The 23235-nt window shown below is 44.0% G+C and overlaps 2 protein-coding genes across 7 annotated transcripts in view; one reads left to right on the forward strand and one right to left on the reverse strand.

The window, feature by feature from the left end:
• Window positions 1-18272, forward strand: part of TBCE (tubulin folding cofactor E) — a 121243-nt gene extending 102971 nt beyond the window's left edge. For 2 of the 4 annotated variants that reach the window (XM_007170767.2, XM_057531608.1), the window contains 12 exons: window positions 4252-4351; window positions 5541-5643; window positions 7028-7104; window positions 8406-8501; window positions 9045-9109; window positions 9204-9268; window positions 9642-9794; window positions 10342-10495; window positions 11925-11993; window positions 12544-12603; window positions 14993-15084; window positions 15257-15550. In XM_007170767.2, the coding sequence (XP_007170829.1) occupies window positions 4252-4351; window positions 5541-5643; window positions 7028-7104; window positions 8406-8501; window positions 9045-9109; window positions 9204-9268; window positions 9642-9794; window positions 10342-10495; window positions 11925-11993; window positions 12544-12603; window positions 14993-15084; window positions 15257-15349 (1127 nt within the window). In that variant the 3' untranslated portion in view covers window positions 15350-15550. Of the gene's footprint in view, window positions 1-4251; window positions 4352-5540; window positions 5644-7027; window positions 7105-8405; window positions 8502-9044; window positions 9110-9203; window positions 9269-9641; window positions 9795-10341; window positions 10496-11924; window positions 11994-12543; window positions 12604-14992; window positions 15085-15256; window positions 15551-15840 lie in introns of those variants that run through there. The other 2 variants (XR_009005744.1, XM_057531607.1) reach the window with 2 other exon arrangements.
• The window catches only part of B3GALNT2 (beta-1,3-N-acetylgalactosaminyltransferase 2), a 49255-nt gene continuing 42759 nt past the window's right edge, over window positions 16740-23235 (reverse strand). For 2 of the 3 annotated variants that reach the window (XM_057531610.1, XM_057531609.1), the window contains 5 exons: window positions 22141-22324; window positions 19608-19733; window positions 18852-19011; window positions 18142-18198; window positions 16740-16877 (listed from right to left, as the gene is read on the reverse strand). In XM_057531610.1, coding sequence (XP_057387593.1) covers window positions 16740-16877; window positions 18142-18198; window positions 18852-19011; window positions 19608-19733; window positions 22141-22324 — 665 coding nt within the window. Of the gene's footprint in view, window positions 16878-18141; window positions 18199-18851; window positions 19109-19607; window positions 19734-22140; window positions 22325-23235 lie in introns of those variants that run through there. The other variant, XM_057531611.1, reaches the window with a different exon arrangement.

Here is a 23235-nt window from a genome sequence, read left to right on the forward strand (position 1 = left end):
GAGGAAGATAAACTCTTTCCTTTATTAAGGTTCCTGTTCATGCAGCTGGATGCAGTTTTGTTATAATACCTCAAAACAGGCTTTTCCGAAGTTTGTCATCTCTTATCTCTATCTTCTCTTGCGAGTGTGTTTTTTTGGCCCTGTATTACTCTTATTCCCACAACTAAAAATACAGGAGGTAAGTTTTAAAAAATTCCCAATAAACTTGCTCCATTTTGTAGTCTGGTGGAACACAATTCAAGTGCTGCTTGGATCTGTGTCTCCTGGGCTGCAGTCCAAACAAACCCCAAATAAACGCATTTTTTTGGCCTTAAAAAAAAAAACCCAGTGGCGAATGAAATAGACTTTCTCTGACTTTATAAGGTCTTCTCCCAATTCCTTAAGTCTGCCTAGTCTGTACATAATAGTTTATGCAAAAGGTAGCAGCTTACGGTCAGGTTTCTTGACTGAAGAGATGGCAGATGAGAGTAGCTTGCTTGAGCAAAATGTTTCTAACCAGCCTGGCAGTGCCTGCTTTGTGGTGACAGGAAAGGTCGTTCCCTCTGCAGGTTAGGCAGTGGGTCAGGGCATTTCGGGGTGTGGAATGGAGCTTGTAAGGAGCAGAGTGCCACAGAGGTGCCCGGCGCATTCTGTCATCTGCCTGGCCTCCTCCTAAGTGGTTTTGGAAGACTGGGAATCGGGCGGTTCAAGGCTCATCTTCAACACAGAGAAGATCTGGTCCGCAGAGGGGTTTGGGCGTGTGAATTGTTTGGTTGATTGGAGTTGTCAGCAGTGTGCTGGGGAATCAGCGTCTCGTTTGTTTATACCCGCTCTCTCTGCTGGGGAAGAATGTCCCCCAAGGCGTGAGGCAATGAGGTTTGGTGAGATAACCAAGTCTCCGCCGATATCTGCAGACTCGGTGATGAATGCCTTGCCCTTGCTGATTGAATTCTTGCCCGAAGTTGAAGGATTGCCTGGTGTGTTTAATCCAGTCACCGTTTTTAAGCTGATTCCTCTCTGAGGTCATTCGCTCAGCTGGGGCTGAAGGCAGTGGGAGTGTGTCAGGTTGGAGAGCTCCGCTGGGGAAGAGGTGCCTCCGCAGGTGGGTCTGAACGTGGGGAGGGTCCTCTGCCCACAGGAGCAAGAGCACCAGGAACTCCCTGGGCTGTGCGCGTGTGTGTGTGTGTGTGTGCGTGCACACGCGTGTGGGGACGACATTCACGACTGTTGGCCTGTCTGGAGTTGGTATCAGAATGCAGGTGGTCCCTGTGCTCTGTACAGACTGGCAGAAATATGTGTAATTCTGGCTACACAATGGAAAGCATGAGTGAGTGGAGAATGAGTGGCCTCGAACCCTTTCCCACCAACTTAATGGCCCAGAGTTAGCAGAGGTGGTGGAAACAAAGGGCGGCTGGAGTTGGACCGCCAGCCCTGAGACGGCCCCGCTCAGCCATCGCACGACGGCCCGCGGCTAGGGTGGAGCGGCCGTGGGACACGGGGCGGCACAAGGGGCCGCGCTGCGGGGACCGGAGGGAACGCCCACGTCGGGGTCAAGCCCCTCTGCTCCTGCGGCGGCTTTGAGACCCTCAGAGGGAGCTTTTGGCCAGGTGGCTGCCGAGGATGCTCTGTCCAGCTGGTGTCTTAGCAGCTTCTCCTTCTGTTTGATTCAGCACCTTTAGGTGGTAGTTGTTCTGCTAGGGGAAAAAAGCCCAGCTTTTCTTTGCTGTTTCCACCACTGAACTTCACTCTGCCGGCAGTGAGACCCGGAGCTTGGACGCGTCGTGCTGCTCTGTGTCTCATCTGTAGGGCATAAGAATCCTGCCCCCAGGGTTCTGGGCGTTATTTCCAAGTCCCTGCTGCGCCCCAGGTTCTTCTAGAGTCTCCTTAGGTCGGGAGCCGGCAAGCTGTTCCCTGAAGAGCCGAAGAGTAAACAGCTTAGGCCTGCCACCCACCAGCAAACTGGAGGAGGTTGTGTGGATGCTTACAGGACCGCCTAAAACACAAGCATTTAAAGCCGTCAGAACGGTCCTTAGCTGTCTGGCCCCAGTTCACCCACAGCCAGCGGGAGCCGGCACAGGGTCTGGCTTGCCGGTGCCGGCCGGGTTGGGTTCATCCTCTTCTGTGCATCTCCACTGCCGCCTTTTCCCGCTTCCTGCCACCTCACGGAGCTTCCTAACTGGTACCTGCCTAAAAGGCTTTCCTCTTCAACCAACCCTGTCGATTGATGCCACTGTTTTTATTAAAAGCTACTTTCTCCATGTTTTATGCGTGAAGACGCCCTGTGGCATAGTGGGCTGTAAGAAAATGGGCTTTGGATCGAGGCTGATTTGGGTTTAAATTCACACCTGTCTGCACCAGGCGGCACAGTCACTGACTGCTCTGCGCCTCCGTTCTTTCCTTCCGTGATAAAGGAGAATGCCTCCGGCACCCAGTGGACCACACGGGATGCAGGTGGTTGTTGTTCTTTGATCCTGGTTCTCTTTCCTGCATTGGCCTGTCCTCCTCAGTCTCTCTTGCAGAGGTCGCTGTGCTCCAGGCTCAGACCCCTGACCCTTGGCCTCTCTGTTTACACTTGCTCCTGAGGAGACGTGTGCAGCCTGCAGATGCCGGGCTCCTGCACTTCGGCCTCTAGCCCAGACCCGTCCCCTCTCAGACCTGTCTGCCCGCTGTGTACCTGATACCTCTGTTTGGGTGTCTCGTGGTCATCACGAATTGAACACGCCGGGACGTTAAGTCCCCTGAAACCTGCTCATCTGTAGTCTTTCCTGTCTCGGTAAAGGGCAGCTCCAGTGGCACTGGCCAAAAACCTTGGAGTTAATGTAACTCTTCCTTTTTTCTCACCTCTCTCATCTGAATCCAGCGGCAAGTCCCAGCAGCTCCGCTTTCCTGTTAGGACACCAAACCCGACATCCCCATCCCCTCTAGCGCCCCAGTCTGGTCTGAGCCGGATTGCTCAGGAACCGGCCACCTCCTCTTTCTGCTCCGTCTTCGTTTCCCTGCAGTCTGTTCCTTAGCACAGCAGCAGAGTGACCTTTTAAAGGCCTAAATCCGCTCACACCAGTAGCTCCCCTTTCAGGCAGAGACTAACAAAGGTCCTGCAAGGCCCTTTGTGATCTGGCCTGGCTCCCGACGCCTCGGGCACCTCCCTTCCAGACCGCCACCCCCTCTGCCCGGGCACACGGGAGCTTGCCGTCCCGGCCGTAGGCCAAACCTGTTCCGACCTCTGGGCCTTTGCTTATGTCATCCCTTCTGCCCTGATGCTCTTCTCCAGGATGGCATTCCCTCATTTCCTTTAGTTCTCTGCTCACATATCACCTTATAGAGAAGGTGGTCTTCCGTGAGCAACGTGTATAAATTCCTCACACACCCCCTTTGCTGCAGGCCCGGCGCTGGTACTCTGATATGTGTCTGTATCTGGTACACCGGAGATGCACGTGCTTACTGATCGACGTGTTCACTGCTAGACACCTGGCCCCCAATCATTATTTGCAGAATAGAGGAATGAGCTGAACAGCTTCTGTACGTATCAGAGTAGCATGTAAGATTCTCCTTGAGCTGGTCCAGTCCTGCTCCAAGCTTCTTTCTGTCTCTTGCCCAGGGGTTTGGCCTCTTGATGGCACTGCCACCACTCCCCCCTGGCATCAGGTGCCTTTCTCTTTCTGTTCTACTGGTTTACCCCCTCTGGATTCCTGTACCAGGGACGGTGGGTGTCACACTCACTCCGTCCAATCCACAGGAGACCCTCTGAATTGCAGGCCATTCTTAGCACTTTTGAACACGTGTCCAAGCTAACCCTGTTGGCCCCCGGAGGTGCCTCTCCTTACTTGGGGATTCCTGCAGCACAGAGCTCAGCGGTGCCCTCCAGGAGGAGATGCATGTGCTAGGTGTGAGGCTGCAGGGGCTCCTCAGTGCCAAGGGCAAGGCCCATGGGCGCACCTGAGGTGCTCGATGATCACAATTGCCATCACTGTTGGTTTTTCTCTTTTTGTCGGATAATGCTAGAATGGTTTAGCGTTGACGTTTGGTTCTCACTCATTTGATTGTCTGTGTCTGTCTCAAGCTTGCAGCATGTGACAATGAACTTTTTAGTTTCTGGATGAACAGCTGGATGATTAAAATGGGTAAAAGTAATATGTGCTCATGAAAAAATTTCAAGCAGAATAGAAGGTATAAAGTGAAAAGGGAACAATCCCATGTTCCAGAATTGAGGTAATTAATATCCTGTCTTTTATGAATCTTTCCATATTACTGTTTCTTAACATGTGCGTTTAGATCTTAGAAGCATAGATTTGTCAAAAAACCTGTTGTCATCATGGGATGAAGTCGTAGATATTGCTGACCAGCTCAAGCACCTGGAAGTCCTTAATCTCAGGTATGAACATGCGGTTGCCTGTCAGCCTCTCTGTGGGAGTGACGTGGGGAGGACGGCTTAGTTGAATTTATCTAAGTTTAGCTTATTCCTTAATAGTCTTTGATGATTCTAGTTTTTCAAATGGTCACCTGAGGTGATTCATTAATAGGTAACGTGTTTTACTTTTGATGCGGGCAGCGTGGCGGGGTGGCTTACTATATTGAGCTGGAAGGTCTTCATGTTTCTTATGGGCCTGACCATAGAAGATGGCCCACCTGGGGACTTTGATATTTAAGTGGGGAGAAGGAGATGTGATTAAAGGTGTTTGTACATTCTCAACCTTCCAGCACTTAATTGCTTTAGGAATGAGTCATTTCATTGGGGTGCTGCTTAATTCAGTTCTGATAAGGAATTTTCACTGAGCTCTGTATTTTACTAATGTCACAATTTTCCAGGCCTTCTTGAGTATCTGATTAGTTTTAATCTCAGAACCTAACTTTCCAAGGGCTCGGCCAGGCTCCCCCTTTCACACCTGAGCCAACTTTACACGTACAGGTGAGTTGTCCCTGGCTCAGGCAGGTTCGGTGGAGGAGATGGACAGTCCTAAATTAGTTGTCCTTCCAAATAGAGCAAAGAGTGTACTCTGACCCATGGCGTCACCTTTTCTGGAAATAACGGCTTTAATAGTATCTTCATTCACAATGACTGTCAAGATGGGATACCTTCTGAGAAAGAAAAAGATACGGGGTACCTTCTGAGATTAGGATCTTGAGAGAGAACTTTAGGGCAGTAATTTATTTCATCCATCCCGTTAGCAGGCTCTGTTTAGAAGCAGAATTCTAGCCCACAACCTAGCACGTCAGTAAGACTCTTGAGAACGGGACTGAATTTTACAGTGTCCAGAGCCGCAGCTTGTGAAGCCAGAAGCTGACCTCACAAATCAATGCCTGAGCCTTGTGTTTCAGGAAATCTGCAGCCTCACCGCGGCCCTAACCCCATAAACACATCTCTGCATGTCAGATACCAAGTTGTATCTTGTAACTATTAAAAATTAGACAGTCTTGACTCACTTTGTGTTTAGTACAATCGCATTTTAAGGTTGAAACAAACCAGACTCCTCATATCAAATCCCAAACTATTGCTTTCAGTGACTGTCTCAGTTGGGCCTCCTCTATCGCCATAAGCTCATCGTGTCTCTTCTTCTACACAGTGAAAACAAACTAAAATTTCCCTCCAGTTCACCATCTCCAACTGGAACATTTTCTGCACTGAAGGTTTTAGTCCTTAACCGGATAGGAATTACATGGACGGAGGTAAACATATTTCTTTGGTTTGTTACCCAGTAATAAGCAGTTTTAAATTCTTGGTTTAATGGGGGATTGAAGCCCAACGGTGGCTTCATTTTAATCATCCTATTATCCAGATAATAGGGTTCTTTAAACGGCCTTACAGAAAGGAGTTACAAAATCCTCATAGTTAGAATTTGGTATCTCAGAATCCATCCTGTTTCTCTTGGTGCCTCTGATGAGTTCTGGTGTCTCCTGAGCAGTGGCTCTCCTGATGGTCTGCACCAAGTACATGCTGAGCTTTGAAAAGCCTTAGAGATAGCTCTGGATTGAGCTTTTAGCTGCCTGAGTTTCCCCACGAGTGTTCTCAGGGCCGAGGCCGAGCCTCAGAAAGGTTCTCACACCCTTTTCTTGTTTGCAGTTCGGCTCCTAGAAGCCACTGTTCGTGTACACAGCTGGGTTTGAGAGTGGACTCGTGGGTCCTGGGCCCTGCAGCCTTTGGAACTTAGATCTGGTACTACTCAGTTCTGTCAGAGGTTAACTGACTTCACACACCCAGAACACTCCACTTTCAAACCAAGTGCAGATAAGTACATCCCAGCAAAGCTGTTCATCTGTGAAGTGCCACCTGGGCACCTCCCCAAGAGATAAGTGGCCTTTCACTTGGGCCGTCCGTGGCTACAGCTGCCCGACTTCCTTCCTAGGGCTCCTTCCTTGAGAGCTGCTCCCTCCAGAACAGGAAGGAAGGGCACGGAGAGACTCTGGAGGTGGAGATGGCAGTAAAGGTCCAGTGAGAAAATGTAGAAATAGTTATTGAGAAAGTTTGTCCTATTAGTACATTCTTTATAAACCCAGATTGGCATTGAGAAGTAAGGAAAGGCGTTTCACATGTTTCCTTCCGTTGGTTAAACAAACTGTATCCAATAATGAGAACGTGCTAGGTCACCATCTCCAGTTCCACTTTGTACAGGTCAGGATATGCCTGAATGATGGGCTGATACCTATCCTGGTTGGTTCCAGGTGCCCGAAGTGTGTGCTCCCGTGTCATTAAAGCGTGGCCCTTTAACACCGTAATTTTATCAGCCGTCCACTGGCACTCCCGGCCTGAGAGAGAGTCTGTAACAAAATGTCCAAAGGCATTTCTTTCTTTCCTTTTTAATTTTACCTCGTTTCATTTTATGTTTTGGCCGCCCCGCGCGGCATGCGGGATCTTAGCTCCCTGAATAGGGGTCCAGCCTGTTCCCCCGGCACTGTAAGCGTGGAGTCTTAACCACTGGACCGCCAGGGAAGTCCCAAAGGCACTTATTTCTACAACAGCAGCTGAACTGCATCCATGTGGAGGTTCTAGTGATAAGCACGTGGGGAAGATGACCAGCGAGGCCGCCTCACCCTGACTTGACTTTCCCCCCAGGTGCTCCGCTGTGCCTCTGGGTGTCCTGTCCTTGAGAAACTGTACCTTGAGTCCAACAGTATCGTCATTTCAGAAAGGTAACCAGGGTTTTACATCAATGCATCGGTCACCATTTAGTCATTCTTTTTTTTTTTTTTTTTTAATTCAAAAGCATTTTTATGTATTATAGTTTTTCCAAACTTCAAGGGTAAAGAGGTATAATCATTCTCTCTCTGACAAGTAGCTGCATATCATTTAGTCACTCTGAATAAATAAATGATCTCAATTATACCTAACGTTAAGTTTTAGGAGGATTTGCAAATAAGAATTAGAGAAATGCTTATTATTCATTGCCTTCACAAATTAGAATGTCAACTCAGACTTCACTAAGAGGTTCTAACTGAGGAAACCCCATCACAGTGAAAGCCTTGAATTAAATATTTTTGAAGCCATGAATTGTATTAGTTTTACATAAATGTATTTAACTTCTGTTTCTAAGTGGAAGTTCTGTAGGATATGCTCTAAGGATTAAATAATGGATTTTAAATTAGCATTATCTTTTTAAGGTCAATGTACCAAAGTACAGCCCTCCATATCCCTAGGTTCTGCATCCACAGATCCAACCAACCACAGATGGAAAATATTTGGGGAAAAAAAATTCCAGAAAGTTCCTAAAAGCAAAGCTTGAACTTGCCGGGCACTGGAACTGTTTACATTGTATTAGGTGTACTCTACAGATGATTTAAAATATATGGAGGATGTGTGTAGGTTATATGCGAATACTGTGTCACTTTATGTAAGGGACTTGAGCATCCTCAGGTTTTGGTGTCCGTGGGGGTCCTGGAACTAATCCCCCATAGATTCTGAGGGATGACTGTGTGTAAAAAGCTTGTTGTCTTAAGTAGATTAAATATGTTGCCTAATCTTCCTCTTGTGTTGGTATCATTAGTATGTAAAACAAACTTAAACATGGACAAATTCACAGCAAATTCTCAAAGGATTCAAATTAATGAAAATTTACTGTTGAGAATGATTTTATTTATTATACAGGCACATGTAGTTTTTTAAAAATTAAACTTTTAATTTTGAGGTAATTTTAGATTCACGGGCAGTTATAAGAAACAGTACCCAGAGATCACATGTATCCATCACTCAGTTTCCCCATTGGTAACGTCTTGCAAAGCTACGGTCAGTATCACAACTAGGACACTGGTCCAGTCGAGAGACAGAACATTCCCATTACCACTAGGATCTTTTACGGTGCCCTTTTATACTCATATCATATACTTGCCTCCCACCCCCTGACCTCTCAACACCAGATGCAGGTATTTTAAGGCTGTATCTTTGAAAATAATTAAGAAATTAAATTTATGTTGAAAAAATTTTATCTTCCATACAGGCCGACTGATGTTCTACAGACGGTCAAGTTGTTAGACCTTTCTTCTAATCAATTAATTGATGAAAACCAGCTGTTTCTAATAGCATATCTGCCCAGGTAACCCGCTCCTAAAATGCCTATTACAGTAGTTCTTAGTAAATTTTTAGTGAATGGATCCTATGCTATATATAGTTTCTCAGTGGAAATATGATAATGATGATGGAATTCCCAAATTGAGTAATTCCCTTTGGGAAATTTTTATTTGAATTCATTTAGAGAATTGACTTGTGAACCACATACAGTGTAGTCTATGTCTGTACTAGATCATTGAAGAATGAATAATTTGGCCCTGGTGCTGATACCAAAGTCTTCATTCATTGAACTTTGGGAAGTAAGACTGTGTCTCTTTGCTCTCTGACACCCATTTAGCACCTAGCACAGCAGGAGGCCCAGGAATTGTTTGATGATGGCAGGATCATCAGAATGTAGCACAGAGAGTCCACTTTGCATGACCTAGATTGGACTTTAAGGTTTCTAAGCATTTCTCATGGGATCAAAACCTAGGGTGTAGGAAAAAATTTACAAATCTAGTCTGGTTGATATAGCCCATAGCATTTTATATTGTTCTATGTAATCAAATTTAACATTTTTACATTTCAGATTAGAACAACTAATCCTTTCTGACATTGGACTTTCTTCTATACATTTTCCAGACGCTGGAGTTGGTATATGAGATTATTCAGTAACCCCTCCCCCGGCTCCCCCATACTTCAGCTTTGTTTCCCTTCTACTGTGTTAACTTAATTCTCCTTCTTCTAGGGTGCAAAACATCAATGTTTCCTTCCCTGCAATACCTGGTACTAAATGACAATCGGATATCACAGGTAAGAGCTTCTTCAGAATGTATGTACTTACATTATCACTTATTTCCATTCTCATGATGCGGTTTGTAGGTTCCTGCTATCAAAGAATATTTTAAATTGAAAGAGGAATGCTTCCTTGGAGTGAAACTCCTCACACAAACCCAAAACTATTAAGAAAGAAATTAGATTAATTCGCACTTAACCAGCCTGTCTGTCAGTTTACACGGCACAGTTGTAAAGTGTGTGGTCTTCCTCGTGGGTGCTCGCTGCTTGGTGAAATTCCGTGCCTCCAGTGGAACTGGGGACTTTTGCTCTTCTGCTGCTCGTCCAAATAATCTGAAAAATTAGCCTGAAACATGTTTATTTTCATATGTTTACTTTTGCTGGGTTTCAGTGGTCGTTTTTCAACGAGCTGGATAAGTTACAGAGTCTGCATACGCTGTCCTGCGCCAGAAACCCCCTGACTGAAAGCAGCAAAGACGCACAGACCACACGGCAGTTCATCATCGCCAGGATCGGTCAGCTGAGGACCCTGAACAAGTGTGCGGTGAGTACTGGTGTCCTGATGAGGTGTTTCTTAAACTAGAAACCAAACGGTCCAGTGTAAAGAGAAGTTACAGTGGAAGATCGTAAAAGGGTATCAGATGTCGTTTCCTCCAAATGGTATTATTTCCTCTCAATGGCAGTTTTTTCCAGCTCGTCGGGAGGTGGTGTTACACTCAGATGCCTGCAGGGAAAACCGCTGCTTAGCTGCCCTGGCAGGCCCAGTTTTTGTCATTTGAGGCAGGGGAGGAATACTGGGTACTCTCTCAGTAAGTCAGCTCCTCCAGGCCGAGGACCTCATGTTGTGACCTTGGGCCCCAGGCATAGTCCAGATACTCCCATGAAGAAAAGGATAAAACTGAAATCCACTTTTCTTTTTGAAGAAACTCCTGGATTCTGTTAACGTTAAAAAGGAAAGGTAGAAATATATTGTCTTGTTCCTTTCAGTTTTATTATTCTCTACGGGTAGGCGGTGGAGAAAGGACAGGGTGTAAGACACACTCGTTAGAAAAGTGCTTTAATAGACCTGCTTTTATTTCACATCCATATAGATTCAACGAGAGGAAAGGCGTGGGGCTGAGCTTGATTACCGAAAAGCATTCGGAAACGAATGGAAAAAGGCTGGTGGACATCAAGATCCAGACAAAAACAGACCAAACGAGGAATTTCTTGCAGCCCATCCTAGATACCAGTCACTCTGCCTCAGTACGTACTGTGCACCAGGGCCCTCACGGGGCTCGGAGGTGGGGGGACTGTCCACTAGGACACAGTTTCCTTTGGGTGTCAGAGGAGGTCCTCAGTGTTGTAGCTTTTCTCCACTGGGGCTTTTTTATACTCATCTAAATGGACAGTAGGGGCTCCAGCAGATAGGTGGGAGCAGATAATTAATTAAAGAGTTGTCTTTAGAGAAGATAAATCTGCAGCATCTCTTAGCAGGAGGGGGGAAAGCAGCTCTTAAGCAGAAGTTCTTCTCATCTTAGCATTTACTCAATGAACTTACGATTTCAGGAGGTGGGTCCCACTTCCTACTTTAGGAAGGGCAGGAAGGCCTCCAGGTCATCTCATTCCCTGGCTATACCCTAGGGAGTTTTTAAAATGAAGAGCATTTAATGTGGAACCTAGGCGTTGGTATTTTTTAAGCTCCCCAGGTAATTTTAATGTTCATGAGAGCTGAGTGTAGTTGTTTTCCTGAGTGCTCTGTTCGGAGGGCCCACCAGTCCTGGCCCCTGGTGTGCAAGGTGCTTCCTGACCTCCAGCCCGGCTCCTTGGACACTGAAGCTCTGACTTCAGGACTCTTTGTACCTGCTGTACTTTCCATTTTGTTTTGATTTCATTATTATTCCAAATTTCACTCTTATGCGATTTTCTTTTTTATATATTTAATAATGTGAGAAGCTCGCTGCATGAACACTTCAGGCTGGAACATTATCTTTAAGGAAGAGAAGCTTCCCGTGGGAACTGCTTTCAAATGACTCCATTAGCTGGCCCGATTTCCTGGCCACTTGAGGTGAATTCTGAATCACTCAGGGGGCAGGGCAGGCTGCTTTAGAGCAGCCCTGCAGGTATGGCTCACTATCTCCCCACTAAGAATGTAGAATACAGAGCAGACACATGGAGGGTATTTATAGACATTTTGTCCCTGGCGGTCCTGGCAGAAGTGAGAGGAGGAGAAGGGGGCTGCTTTTCCTGGCAGGGGACCTGGTTTGCAGCGGTGGTTCTGGGCGCCCAGAGCAGCCCTGCATGACTGGCTGAAACCTGGCGAAGGTGTTTGTGAGTCGAGTTTCTCTCAGGTCCCAGAAACAAAGGGAACTATGGCCAAAGGTGAAGCTTCGTGTCAGCGTTCGAAGTATTTGCAGGCACAGCCTCTTCTTGTCTCTAGGGACCAGTGATGGGATGCACAGAAGACAGGAGGGTTCCAGGCTTAGCAGCCGTTGCTGTCTGTCCATCCCCCCAAAAAATACACTAAACCGGTAACCAAGTAAAAGGAAGCAGATCCCAGGTTCGCATCCAGCTGCTGCTGGGTTCATCCTGGGAAAGGAAAAGGCTAGGTTGGCACTTAACCTGTACATTTTTTTTTTCCCTTACAGTGGCCTTTTGGTTTATCATTCATCCTTTTTCATTTCTCCTTAAACAGAATATGGTGCACCTGAAGATGGGGAACTCAAAGTGCAACAACCATTTTTGCTCAAAAACCAGCTACTAAGTAAGAACCCCACATTCAAAGACCGCTTATTTGTATTTGAGTCCTTGGATGCTGAAATAGATAGTGATGACCTAATAGGGATTGTTTCTTTTAAGTAAGTACCTGGAGGAGTAGTTCAATTTTTAAAGAAATGATGACTCTCAAACATATGTGAATTCTGATTTTGAACATGTTAGCAGTTCCCATTCTTTAAACTCATTTAACAGTGTTGCACGTGTGGGAAGTATCTGAGTAGTGAACTGAATTGTGATTTGGAAATTCGTGGCTTTTCTTACACTTGAAAACCTAGATAAACCGTTAGGAAAGAAGTACTAAGGAGAAACGGGAAAGCCGTAGAATGTTGGTCCAGCTCTTTTTTGTCGTCGTTAGTAATTCACTGAAGTATTAATAGAAGGAATTTTAAACATCAATAAGCATCCTATTCCTTTAGTGGGATTTGAGCCAAGTTGTATGAAGAGCTGCATCCTTTGGCCATGGCTGGTAATGTGCATGTGATGTAAATCCTTCCTACAGCAGGGCTCAATTCGTCTCTTTCCTTTTTTCTTTCAAGCACTGAAGATAAAACATCCTAATCAACTTGATCAGAAAGTCATAGAGAAACGACTGCCAGGTAAGAATGAGGCTCTCTCTCTCTCCTCTGCTTATGCTTCTGAATCGCTGGCCCTCAACACGAGGTGGCTGGAAGTAAAACATTTCATTCATTTCTGAAGTTGTGGGCTTTTACGTTCTAAGATGCTAACACCATGCTAATAACATCACTCCCCCCTGAAAGTTCAAGTCTCGCATAACTTTCAGCGCATCTAGAGAACAGCTTTGTTGTGGTTGCCTCTTCAGCCAGAGGCAGTAGCGTGGGAGCGCTCGCCCTTCGGGGCCTCCCCCAGGCCCTCTGCTGGTTACTTCTCACACTGCTGCCCCGGGGGCTTTCCTAGGCCAGAGATGTGCTGGCACTGGGCTTGGGTGCTTTCTATTCCTTACCAGTCAGGAGCCCCCTGCAGAGACAGCTCTTGGACGCTGTTTTAATGGACACACTTGAAATGGTTTTCTTTGAAAAAAACTACTTCAGAACTTTAAACCTTGATGCTATTGGAACTGATTTTATTTGGAAAATACTTTTATATGTCAACAAATTAGATCAATGTAACTTACCTTAAACTGTCACTCAAAAGAAAAATTACAGTCTGAATCTCAAGGTTAAACTTGATTCACAGTTAAATACTAAAATATAAACAGCTAAATTTAGCACAGTGAGGATTTGAAGAAGGAATAAAATATCTATTACCATAAATGACTAGTGAAATACCCTTCTGTTTCCCTGTCAGTGCAGTGAATTCACATTGATTTTTTAATTCATTTTTATTAAATAAAACAAGCTTATCATGGTATTGCTTATGGAAGGCGTTGGTTGTGCCCAAAAGAAGTACCTTTATGATCCAGAAACATCATCTAGTATCAATTTACCAGTATTGCTCCATTTTTACTTACTAGAAATCCAGTTTCTATGCCTGTGACCATGTAATGTTGCTACTGTTACATAATGATGAATTAAAACGAGTGGTCCCCGCTTCATTATTCTGTTTTCAGACTTAACTACTGTCAGTAAGGGCATGCATGGGGACAGACGAGTGGGAGAGGACCAGGACTTTTTGTTACAAGTAGTTAGCTTTGGACGTGTTCGCATTTTTCCTTCTCTTACGTGAAATCAACTTGTGGGAACGTGCTCAAGAATGTTCTCGCTAGGGCTGTGTTAAGTTTCCTTTTCTGGGCTTCCCCTGGGAAGGCGCAGAGCCCCCTGGGTCAGGGACTGTGGAGAGCGCCATCCCGGGCTGATGGGCTGGTGGCTCCTCCCCCACCTCCCACGGTGTCTGAGTTTCATTCGTCTTCAGCTGGAACTAGCAGAGATAAGAATAATCCAGAGAAATTATATGTCATAATTATGCTTCAAGCTATTCCAAATCTGAGTCCTATATTCTCTGAACTCAGCAGTCAGAGTTAAGCCAGCACTAACCACCCTCTGCACAAGGAAAGCCAGTCCACCTAAATCTTTTGAAAGGACAAGATTATCTATCATATATTCACAAATAAAAGAGCAAATTATGTTAATCGACACTGTAGTCTATTTAGTGTCTATATTCAATACATAAACAAGAAAAGGGCCAGTTTTTATTCTAAAATAAAGATAACATTTATTATCACAAGTTGCATAAAAACAGCTTTTACAAAAATTATTTTTGATAGAAAAATATTTGTTTGAATACATGTGATCGTTGTAGGAACACCACACTATTGCTGTACCTCCAGCTAAAGCTTCAAAGAAACTGTATTGTTCATAATCAGACATCCAGTATTTACCACACCCATCTTTGGAGAGAAGTTCATAGTGTTTTCTGAACAAACCGAAGCTTTTCCTCATTAAGTTACATTCCCATGCCTGGTGGTCCCCTGTATGTGTATCGCATTACACACATAAACCACAATGATTACAGACTGGGAGCGCCGGAAGGGGGCTTGTGGATCATTAGTCTACACCTCACTTTACAGAGGAGGAAACTAAAGCCAGAGAGACTGAGACGCGTCCTCATGGCGCCCGAGCCCCACGCCAGCGTTCTCTCAGTAACTCGTAAGTAATCACAAAGGTTTAAAAAGTTAATGATTTCACTCACGTTTATTCTTCTGTGCTGAGAATATGATTTCTGGTTTATTCAGGTTAAGGAGGAAATATTAAACACCGCTGAAATGGTATGAAAACTCATCATCAAAGGGCACTTAGGTCAAACATCGGCTCCATTTCCCCCAGCCTCCCAAACGACCCCCTAAGTGGTGACACTGTGATCTGGTGGCCCACGTGGTGGGTGAGCCGTTCCCTGATCATTTACCTGGGTACACTGATAGTATGAAATGACAGTGACAGCTGTCATTACAGTTGTGGTCTTGTCACGTGAGCTCGTTTTACAGGTAACTGTCCTTTGAGAGAACTTGATGGTTTTTCTTTTCCTTGATAGAATCCATGACAATTCAAAAGGTGAAAGGCTTGCTGTCACGTCTTCTCAAAGTTCCTGTGTCAGAACTTCTGTTGTCCTACGAAAGTCCCAAAGTAAGTTGCCCAGCAAAACACAAAGTCAAGTTGAGTTCCCCACAGTATGACTTGCTACTAAGCTATGTCTCTACGTAACATGGTCTGATTCTAAATGGAAACCATACATCTTTGTTGGGGGAGGTTTCGTCACATCTGTCTTAATCACCCGCACCCCTTTGTCTAATTTTAGATGCCGGGCAGAGAGATTGAACTAGAAAATGATCAACAGTCATTACAGTTTTATTCTGTGGAAAATGGAGACTGTCTATTAGTGCGATGGTAACAGCCAACTAATAAAATTCAGAGGTTAGACCGTTTATCGTGACTGGGGTTCGGAAATAAATGACTTATTGGGCCAATTTGGTCCAAAAAAAATGAGGTTTTACAAGTTGCCCTAAGTGTAAAACAGCTGTATTTTTCATAGGGAAGAGACCGTTTCCAGGCTTGTATATAACAGCCCTAATAAAGGCTTTGCACCTAGTAACGATTTTCAGAATTTATTTCATTATGAGAAGATTTAGATACTAAACAGAACCTCGCTAGTCTAAGAAAATCTGAACACGTTAGTGTCTTCATAAGACTTTTAATGGAATCCGCTATTGACACTACTGGTTTAAAAGGTTACTAAAATGATTTGGTTGGTCATTTTGGGAAACGTCCCTTAAACTGAAGGAAGCACATCCTCTATGTAGTACAAATGCTATGATTTCTCTTCTCAGTTGCACTGTTTTTTTTGAGTACTTACAAAAATTAATTACATGCTTTTCCCTACAGTTATACCTAAACTGAGACGACATTCTTCTACAGAAGCTTACTAGTGCTGACTGAAATTCAGTTACATGAGGTAAACATTAGGCAATGAAAGGAAGAAAAGCAAGATGCTTTCAATGCCAAGGATTTAGAACTATCCTTCCCTATGGCATTAAAACCCTGAGACGTGTTTGATTTTACTTATATTCACAAAATTTTAGCACTTTAAAGAAAATAGGAGTACTAAGCTGTGGTCTTCAGGATTTATGTTAAATGGCAAAAGGAAACTTGGGTGGAATTAGTCCACTTAATAAATGAACTTAAAAACCAAGGTCCAAAACTCAGCGTTACATTGGTTCCTTTTCAAGTTGCCCACTTCATTGAGAGATCCACAAAATCTGACATGATTTCAAGAAACCCCTGACTTTGGTATCAGTGACCACTGCTCATACGTGATCACAGATCACACAGCATTTCTGTGAGTTCTTTTTGGCCCTTAATTATCCTTACGCTATCCAGAGCTATTCTGCAATCTAGGTTGAAATTCAAACTTCCACTTACTACTCAAGATTTCTGAACTAGGCCAAGTTTTAACCAAAAATGATTGATAGGTAATAAATTACTAACAGAAATGATGCACTAGGACTTGGAAATATTTTTTTCTTTTATAAACAATTTGGTATTTTTCAAATCATCTTCCAATATATAAGTAATTTTTTTCTTACACTACAGTATCTGTTGATTTTTAAAAAGGAAATTTTGTGCAAATGTTAAGAAATACCACATTGGTGACCTGTGAAAGTGCCAGCCAAGAACTATCCTGAAAGACCATATAATCTGCGGCCAAACCTTGGGCTTTCCTCAGACTTCCGCTCAGATCATCATTCACCCACCCTGACCTTTAACACTGCAAACTGACCTCATCATCCTCTTGCTTCACACCGACAAGGATCACCGCACAACTCCTTCAGTTTCCACAGCTGTGTTAGTTCTTGCGGAGAATACTGAGGGGAAGACAGCATTCCTGTTTCACAGGTCTTCTCACACAGCCACAGGCTGTCCTGTTGAAAAATGAAACAAAAGCTGATTTGGGAGCCCTGACACCCTGCTGGAAGACAGCTGAAATCGTGCATACAGGAGCTTCCAGATCCCAGTGAGGCTGAAGTTATTTCAAAGACACGTGCATGTGTGAACCCACTCAGTTTGTGGGGGACAGGAAAAGCACACACCGGTGACCCTGAGGCTGTGGAATAAAGAAACAGTGCAGTGTGTGCATTAAGAGTTTGCAAAGGGTGTTCTATGCAGAGGGTGTGGAAACCACAAATGCAGAGTTTCGTATTTGCTACTGGAGAAGAGGTGGCCAAATAGCATTATGAACAACAGCAAGTACTGAGGGAATGGTTACAATATTCGGGGGACAATACCAAGTGCTTTATAAATATTATCCAATTTAATTCTCACAATAACCCTGTGAGGTAGGAATTATTTCCTTTTTACAAATGAGAAACTAAGAGTGAAGAAACTTGCTCAAGGTCGCGGTGAAGTTCATGCTGGTAGGCTGAGTAGGAAGGATCGAAATGGAGTCTTGTCAGACTCAGAGTCGGAGTTTTCACCCACCAGCCTACTTCCCAGCTCCGTGGACTGGCTTCTGTTTCCAGCAAATATAGCAGAATATAGATCCCATTCAATTTGAGAACATAGAAAGGAGGGATATAATAAAAAATGTCTTTTTAAAGGATGGCTGAACTGGTGGCAAAGGAGAGGAAACTGGAGAGTGGAAGGGCCTGGAGTCAGCGTGTGCCTCGTACAGGCCACGCCTGGGGACAGGAGACTGACCAGTCCTTCCTACAGAGCCCTGTGCCCCTGGGGGCCGAGAGCCTCCAGGGGTAGTAAAGGAAACCGAGGAGGCCTGTGTGTCTCCGCCCTGACGCTGGACGGGTGGGACGGAGAGTCCCCCCCGAGCATCTGGAGCGGCAGCCCGCACTTGGGAGGGCCTGCAGCTGGGGTCTTGGTCTGTGGAGCTGCCCCACTGCCAGAGCCTGGGGTCAGCTGATTCTTCTACGTTTTAAAGCTGCAAAGAGTTTCTGATCAAACGTATAACAACTTAGTTCATTGTGAGCAGGAGAGCTTCCATTCAAAACATTTCCTTTTGGTTTAGACTCAGAAAAATATTGTATGAGATCGAGGCAGATTATTGTGAATTAGATCAAGAGCACAGTGATGATGCCAGAAGACCTTCCATTCACTGTTCTGCCCAAGGTTTGATAGAGAAACCTCGCTGAACTCTTCAGAACCCAGAGGCCAGCCCCGCTCAGGCTTGCTTACCTGGTATCTTTTAGGTCCTATGGCTGCCATCCAAATGCCCATGCTTACATCTTCACCCTGCACAGGCCCCATAAAGTTTAAAATGTAAACATTTAAATGCTGTTTCATCTATAAAGACAATGCCACACCCATTCCCGTAAGTAATCTTTCTACTTTGTTTTGTGATTATTCTAATATGCAGTGCTGAGGATGTATTACAACACTGATACATGAAGTAAAAGCTACCTGCCATTAACATGAAACACACACACCACAATGAAGTCTGACTATACACACTAAGTAAGCAGCCAGCCCCTCTTCTCGTGGACCCTAAACTTCTAGCACTAACGGTATGAAAGATGCACTGGATCTAAGAACCAGGCAGAGTTTTATTTATTTATTTGCTATCTCTCAATCAGCAAAAAAGCAAGCTTAGTCTTAAGCTTGCTTAGTCTTCCTTCTTATGAATATAAATCTTTACATTCCTTTAGGGCCTATACCTTTAAATATAGGCTGAAAACATAACAGAAGGCTCAAAGATTCAGGAATAGAACTTAGAGCCAAGATTTGAGGGATAGCAGTATATCCCTAACCTTTGAGGGCTGACTCCTATCTAGAATGAATAACATGCCTCTCCCCAAGATCAGCTGGCTGTGCTTTTAATGATGGAATACTGAGTGGGATAAAGCTTGTTTGGTGAGTGTACTCTTAGGTCAGAAATCCTTAATTACCTGGTAGGTCTTTAATCTCCCCGAGTTGCCAGCCAGCCAGTGGACGATGTCCCTGGTGATGACATACCCTGAGCCGCACGCGAAGGCGGGATAAGCAGGACTGGGGTACTCCAGCTCCTGCCACTTCCCGGTCCGGTCAACGGCCCAATTCAATCTGAAACTGACATGCAACATGAGTCGGCTTCTTTGTGTTGCTCTGACACATAGCCTACCACTAGTTAAGCTTGAGTCCTTAATTATCACTACAAAGGAATAAGCTGTAGAAGCAAGGAAAGAAGAATGAGAGATTATTGTTTTCGTCTAAGGACAGGAATTATTTATCTAGTGGTGTTTTATATAAAAGACTGATATGTTAAATTCTCTCCAAGTTGTATTTGTGGAGTTTAAATAAATGAAAAATAAATCACCAATCCCTATCGCATTCCTAAAGACACATAGAAAACGGTTTCAGAAATGTGTCACAAATTTATTCTAATGTACAGCAGCTTCTAACTTGGGCAGCACTTAATATGCCGGGCATGAGGATAATAAGCCACATCACTGTCCCTCCATTCCATTAGTCTGAGGTTTTCCATTTAAGAGTTTTTTCCCCTTTAATTGTAGATTAATAAAATATAGTGACCCAGGGGCCTAAGAGGGAAATTTCCTATCTCAACCACATTTTTCTTATGATAAGTGACTTGTATATTTCATTCTAAATTAACATTTGCTCAGTACATGAAATGAACGCCAATGGCTTAACAATGTTTAACTTACTTTCCCCACCAAAAATTAGGCCCATCCAGATTCTTAAGGGCGATTCTATTAAATACAGCTTCCAAGTCTATGTAACAGTCGTCATCCGTCTTTAGCAACAGATCAAAGCTGGTTGTTTCCACAGTCCTGTCGGCGGAAGGGGGGGATATGAAAGTCAGGGCGTCCATACGAGGAAACAAAGCAACACCAATGTGGTGACACTGCTAACATCTTAATGAAAACTGGCCCTGTACTACCTGTACGCTTGTCCAGCTTTTATCCATCCAATATGGGGAGCATCTGCTCTAACAGAACATCACTGCTGCCAGCTACAGTCCTCACTTAATATTAACAAACGGGTATAACAGAGAGGTGCCACGCCAATTTTAAAAGGTATAAGGAAAAAAGAATACAATGAAAAGAAGATCTGGCTTAAGGAGAATATATAATCAAACAAATGCTTCTCAGGCCTTGCCCAGGTCAGGCCAGCATGCCTATTAAGCATCTGAACCTTGCCCCTCGCGTTCTTAATGAGAGGGCCACGCACATGAGGGGACAGATGCCATAACTGGCCTCTCACACAGAACGCCGTTGTACAACAGAATGTGTTCCATGCTGCTGTTGATAGTACACTCAGGTATTTTACAGTGTTTAAAATGCTGAGTTATAACACTGAAATACATTTTCCCTTGGAAACGATTTCCAGTAATTCAGCTATTACAAGTGACCTTCTGGAAGGCACAAGAGGGTGATTTCATTTATCTAGACATTAAAAAATATATAATGGCAACTGGAGACAAAATTGACTCTTTGATTTCACACTGCCAATCCCTGTACCTCTTTTACCCAGAGCTTGCGAGGGAACCAGTCAGAAGACAGAAATTTGAATTAAAGAAATCTGGAGAAAGTTTCATTAGGCCACAAAATGGTGAATTTAACAATGGGTCCACAACAAAAAGCATAACCCTACGTTTCTAAAGTTCATTTCTAGTTAATAGCATAAGCCATACATAATATTTGCTAATTAGAAATAAACTTTTGTGATAAAGGACACCGAGGTCACTGATGGATCACCTGAATAAAGATGAATGAAAAATAAAGATGTCATTTACGATGTGGAGGGTAGATGGGGGATGGGCTACTGGGAAGTGGGTCCAGACGTACAGCCTGTCAGAAGGTCACTGCAGTGTTCCAGGTGCACGTGATGGCCCAGAACAGACAGTGGCAGAGAGACTATGGAGAGAGGCCAAGATCACAGAGATACGCAAGTAGTAGAAGAGACAAAACTTAAACTGAAGGTAGTAATTAGACCAAATTGAACTTCCACAACTGGGAGTCAGCTCCCTTATAGAAAGCCCTAGAACTCGGCAGTCCTGACCTCCCACTGCCTGGACCCCCATTCCCACTCCACCTCTTTACACCCTCGCCCTCGCCTTGGCCAACCCATAACAGGAACCCCACTGGTGACCTTGAGCTAAAAGAAGGTTCTTTCTCTTACTACAGCTGTCAAACTTAATCCTCGTATTCTAGGCATACCCACATTTCCAGCTCACATTTATATCTGCCCTCTACCCACAAGATGACTCCAGAATTACACTGATTTGCCCCAGCTATGAAACTACCGCCCATAAACTAAACTGTCTACCCCTCAGGACCAGGGAACTATATCCATAAAGGATTGATGATTTCCCATTCTGCTCAGGGCAAAACAGAAGAAGGGACAGACTCGGGGGCTCACCGAGCAACAAGTTCCCTGATAAAGTTTTAAAAAAGAAAAGACAAAGACATGAATATACTTTATGGGTTTGGTCTAGACAGAAAGAGAGAGAGAAGGTTTCAGATCTACAGTCAGGGTAGACAGTATCGGGGCTCACAGCAAGTTATGGGATCCTAGAGTAACAATAATATTAACAACTACATGTATTCAATTAAGAAGAGTCACTGTTATAGTATATTATTATTGGTGGTGGTATTATAATAAAAGTAGGAGTTACAACCAAGATCCAAGAAATACTGGAGGGTCTGGGAAGTTAACAATATGGTAGACTATAAGGGTTGCTGAATTTCATCTTATTAAAGCTTCTGGAATTAGGGCAGGTAGTTTTTAAATGGGTTGGAGGAGAGAAAGGAAATACAATGTGGATGTTCAGCTGAATGGAATTCATATCAGTAACCTGTGTGTAAATGGGGGATATAGGTGGGTGGATATGAAAATGCCTGAAGATAGGCCATTTTCAAACTCACTGATTTTCACCTAATGTTGGCTCAAGACAACTATGTAAGTAGGAATGACTCAGAGTGAATCAACTTTTGCCTTGTTTGTTTTTGATACATTAATATCATTCATATTATGGATCAGCTCATCGAAATAATAAAGCAGCAGCATTTTAGAAGATCAGTCCTCACAAAGAACCAGGGTACAACAGATCACGTCCCAGGTGCACAGTGCTCTTAGGTTTGTTTTTTTAAAAATCTCAGTGGTTTCATGTTGATAAATTGTTTCTACATCAAAAGAAAAATAAAACAATACCTACCCAACATTTTTATAACCTACCATTTATAGAAGTTCAATAATTTTGCAGGAACATTTCGGTAAGTGTCAACAACATCCACAAACACAATATCATCATAGAGGCTGCTTTCCTCCTTCAGTAAGGCATCCTCCTCGTGGAGATTGCTTATATGATCAAGAAGTCTTCGAGGGCGAGAATGAAGATTTTTTAAGAGAGCATCACCTTCTAAGAAGGAAAAGAGAGCTGAAGAAAAAGGCTATTGCAAACTTAAGACCCAGAACTTGTAACATTATTGCATTAACCCTCCTCCCAAGGTAACCTAACAGAACACAGTTGTTAGGAACTCTGAGGTGGGGAAATGGGAACTCCCACACATTGCTGGTGGAGAATAAAGGGATACACTCACTGCGGGGAGCAATTCAGCAGTACCTAGTTAGGCTGAAGCTGTGCGGACTGTTTGACTCGCTAAGTCCACTTGTAGATATCCCCAGAGACATTATTTTACACATTCACAAGGGTATTTATGGCAGCATTGTTTGTGACAATGAAAAAACTGAACCAGCCTCAATACCCACCAAGAGGAGAATGGTTAAACTGTGGTATATTCACATAATGGAATACAGCAATTTAAAAAATTAACCTGCATAGCAGCACTATTTACAGTAGACAAGACGTGCAAACGACCTAAATGTCTATCAACAGATGAATGGATAAAGAAGATGTGGTGTGTGTGTGTGTATATACACACACACACACACACACACACAGGACTATTAGCCATAAAAAAGAATGAAATGCCATTTGTAGCAACATGGATGGAACTAGAGATGATCATATTAAGTAAATGAGAAAGAGAAAGGCAAATATCATATATCATGTCACTTATATGTGGCATCTAAAATATGACACAAATGAACTCATCTACAGAACGGAAACAGATTCACAGACACAGAGAACAAACAGACTTGTGGTTGCCAGGGCTGGGGGGGTGGGGGAGGGATGGATTGGGAGTTTGGGACTAGCAGATGCGAACTATTATCTATAGGATGGATAAACAACAAGGCCCTACTGTAGAGCACAGGGAACTGTATTCAATATCCTGTGATAAACCATAATGGAAAAGAATGGGAAAAAGA

The sequence above is a fragment of the Balaenoptera acutorostrata genome, chromosome 16 (assembly GCF_949987535.1).
Source record: "Balaenoptera acutorostrata chromosome 16, mBalAcu1.1, whole genome shotgun sequence".
Lineage (NCBI taxonomy): Eukaryota > Metazoa > Chordata > Mammalia > Artiodactyla > Balaenopteridae > Balaenoptera > Balaenoptera acutorostrata.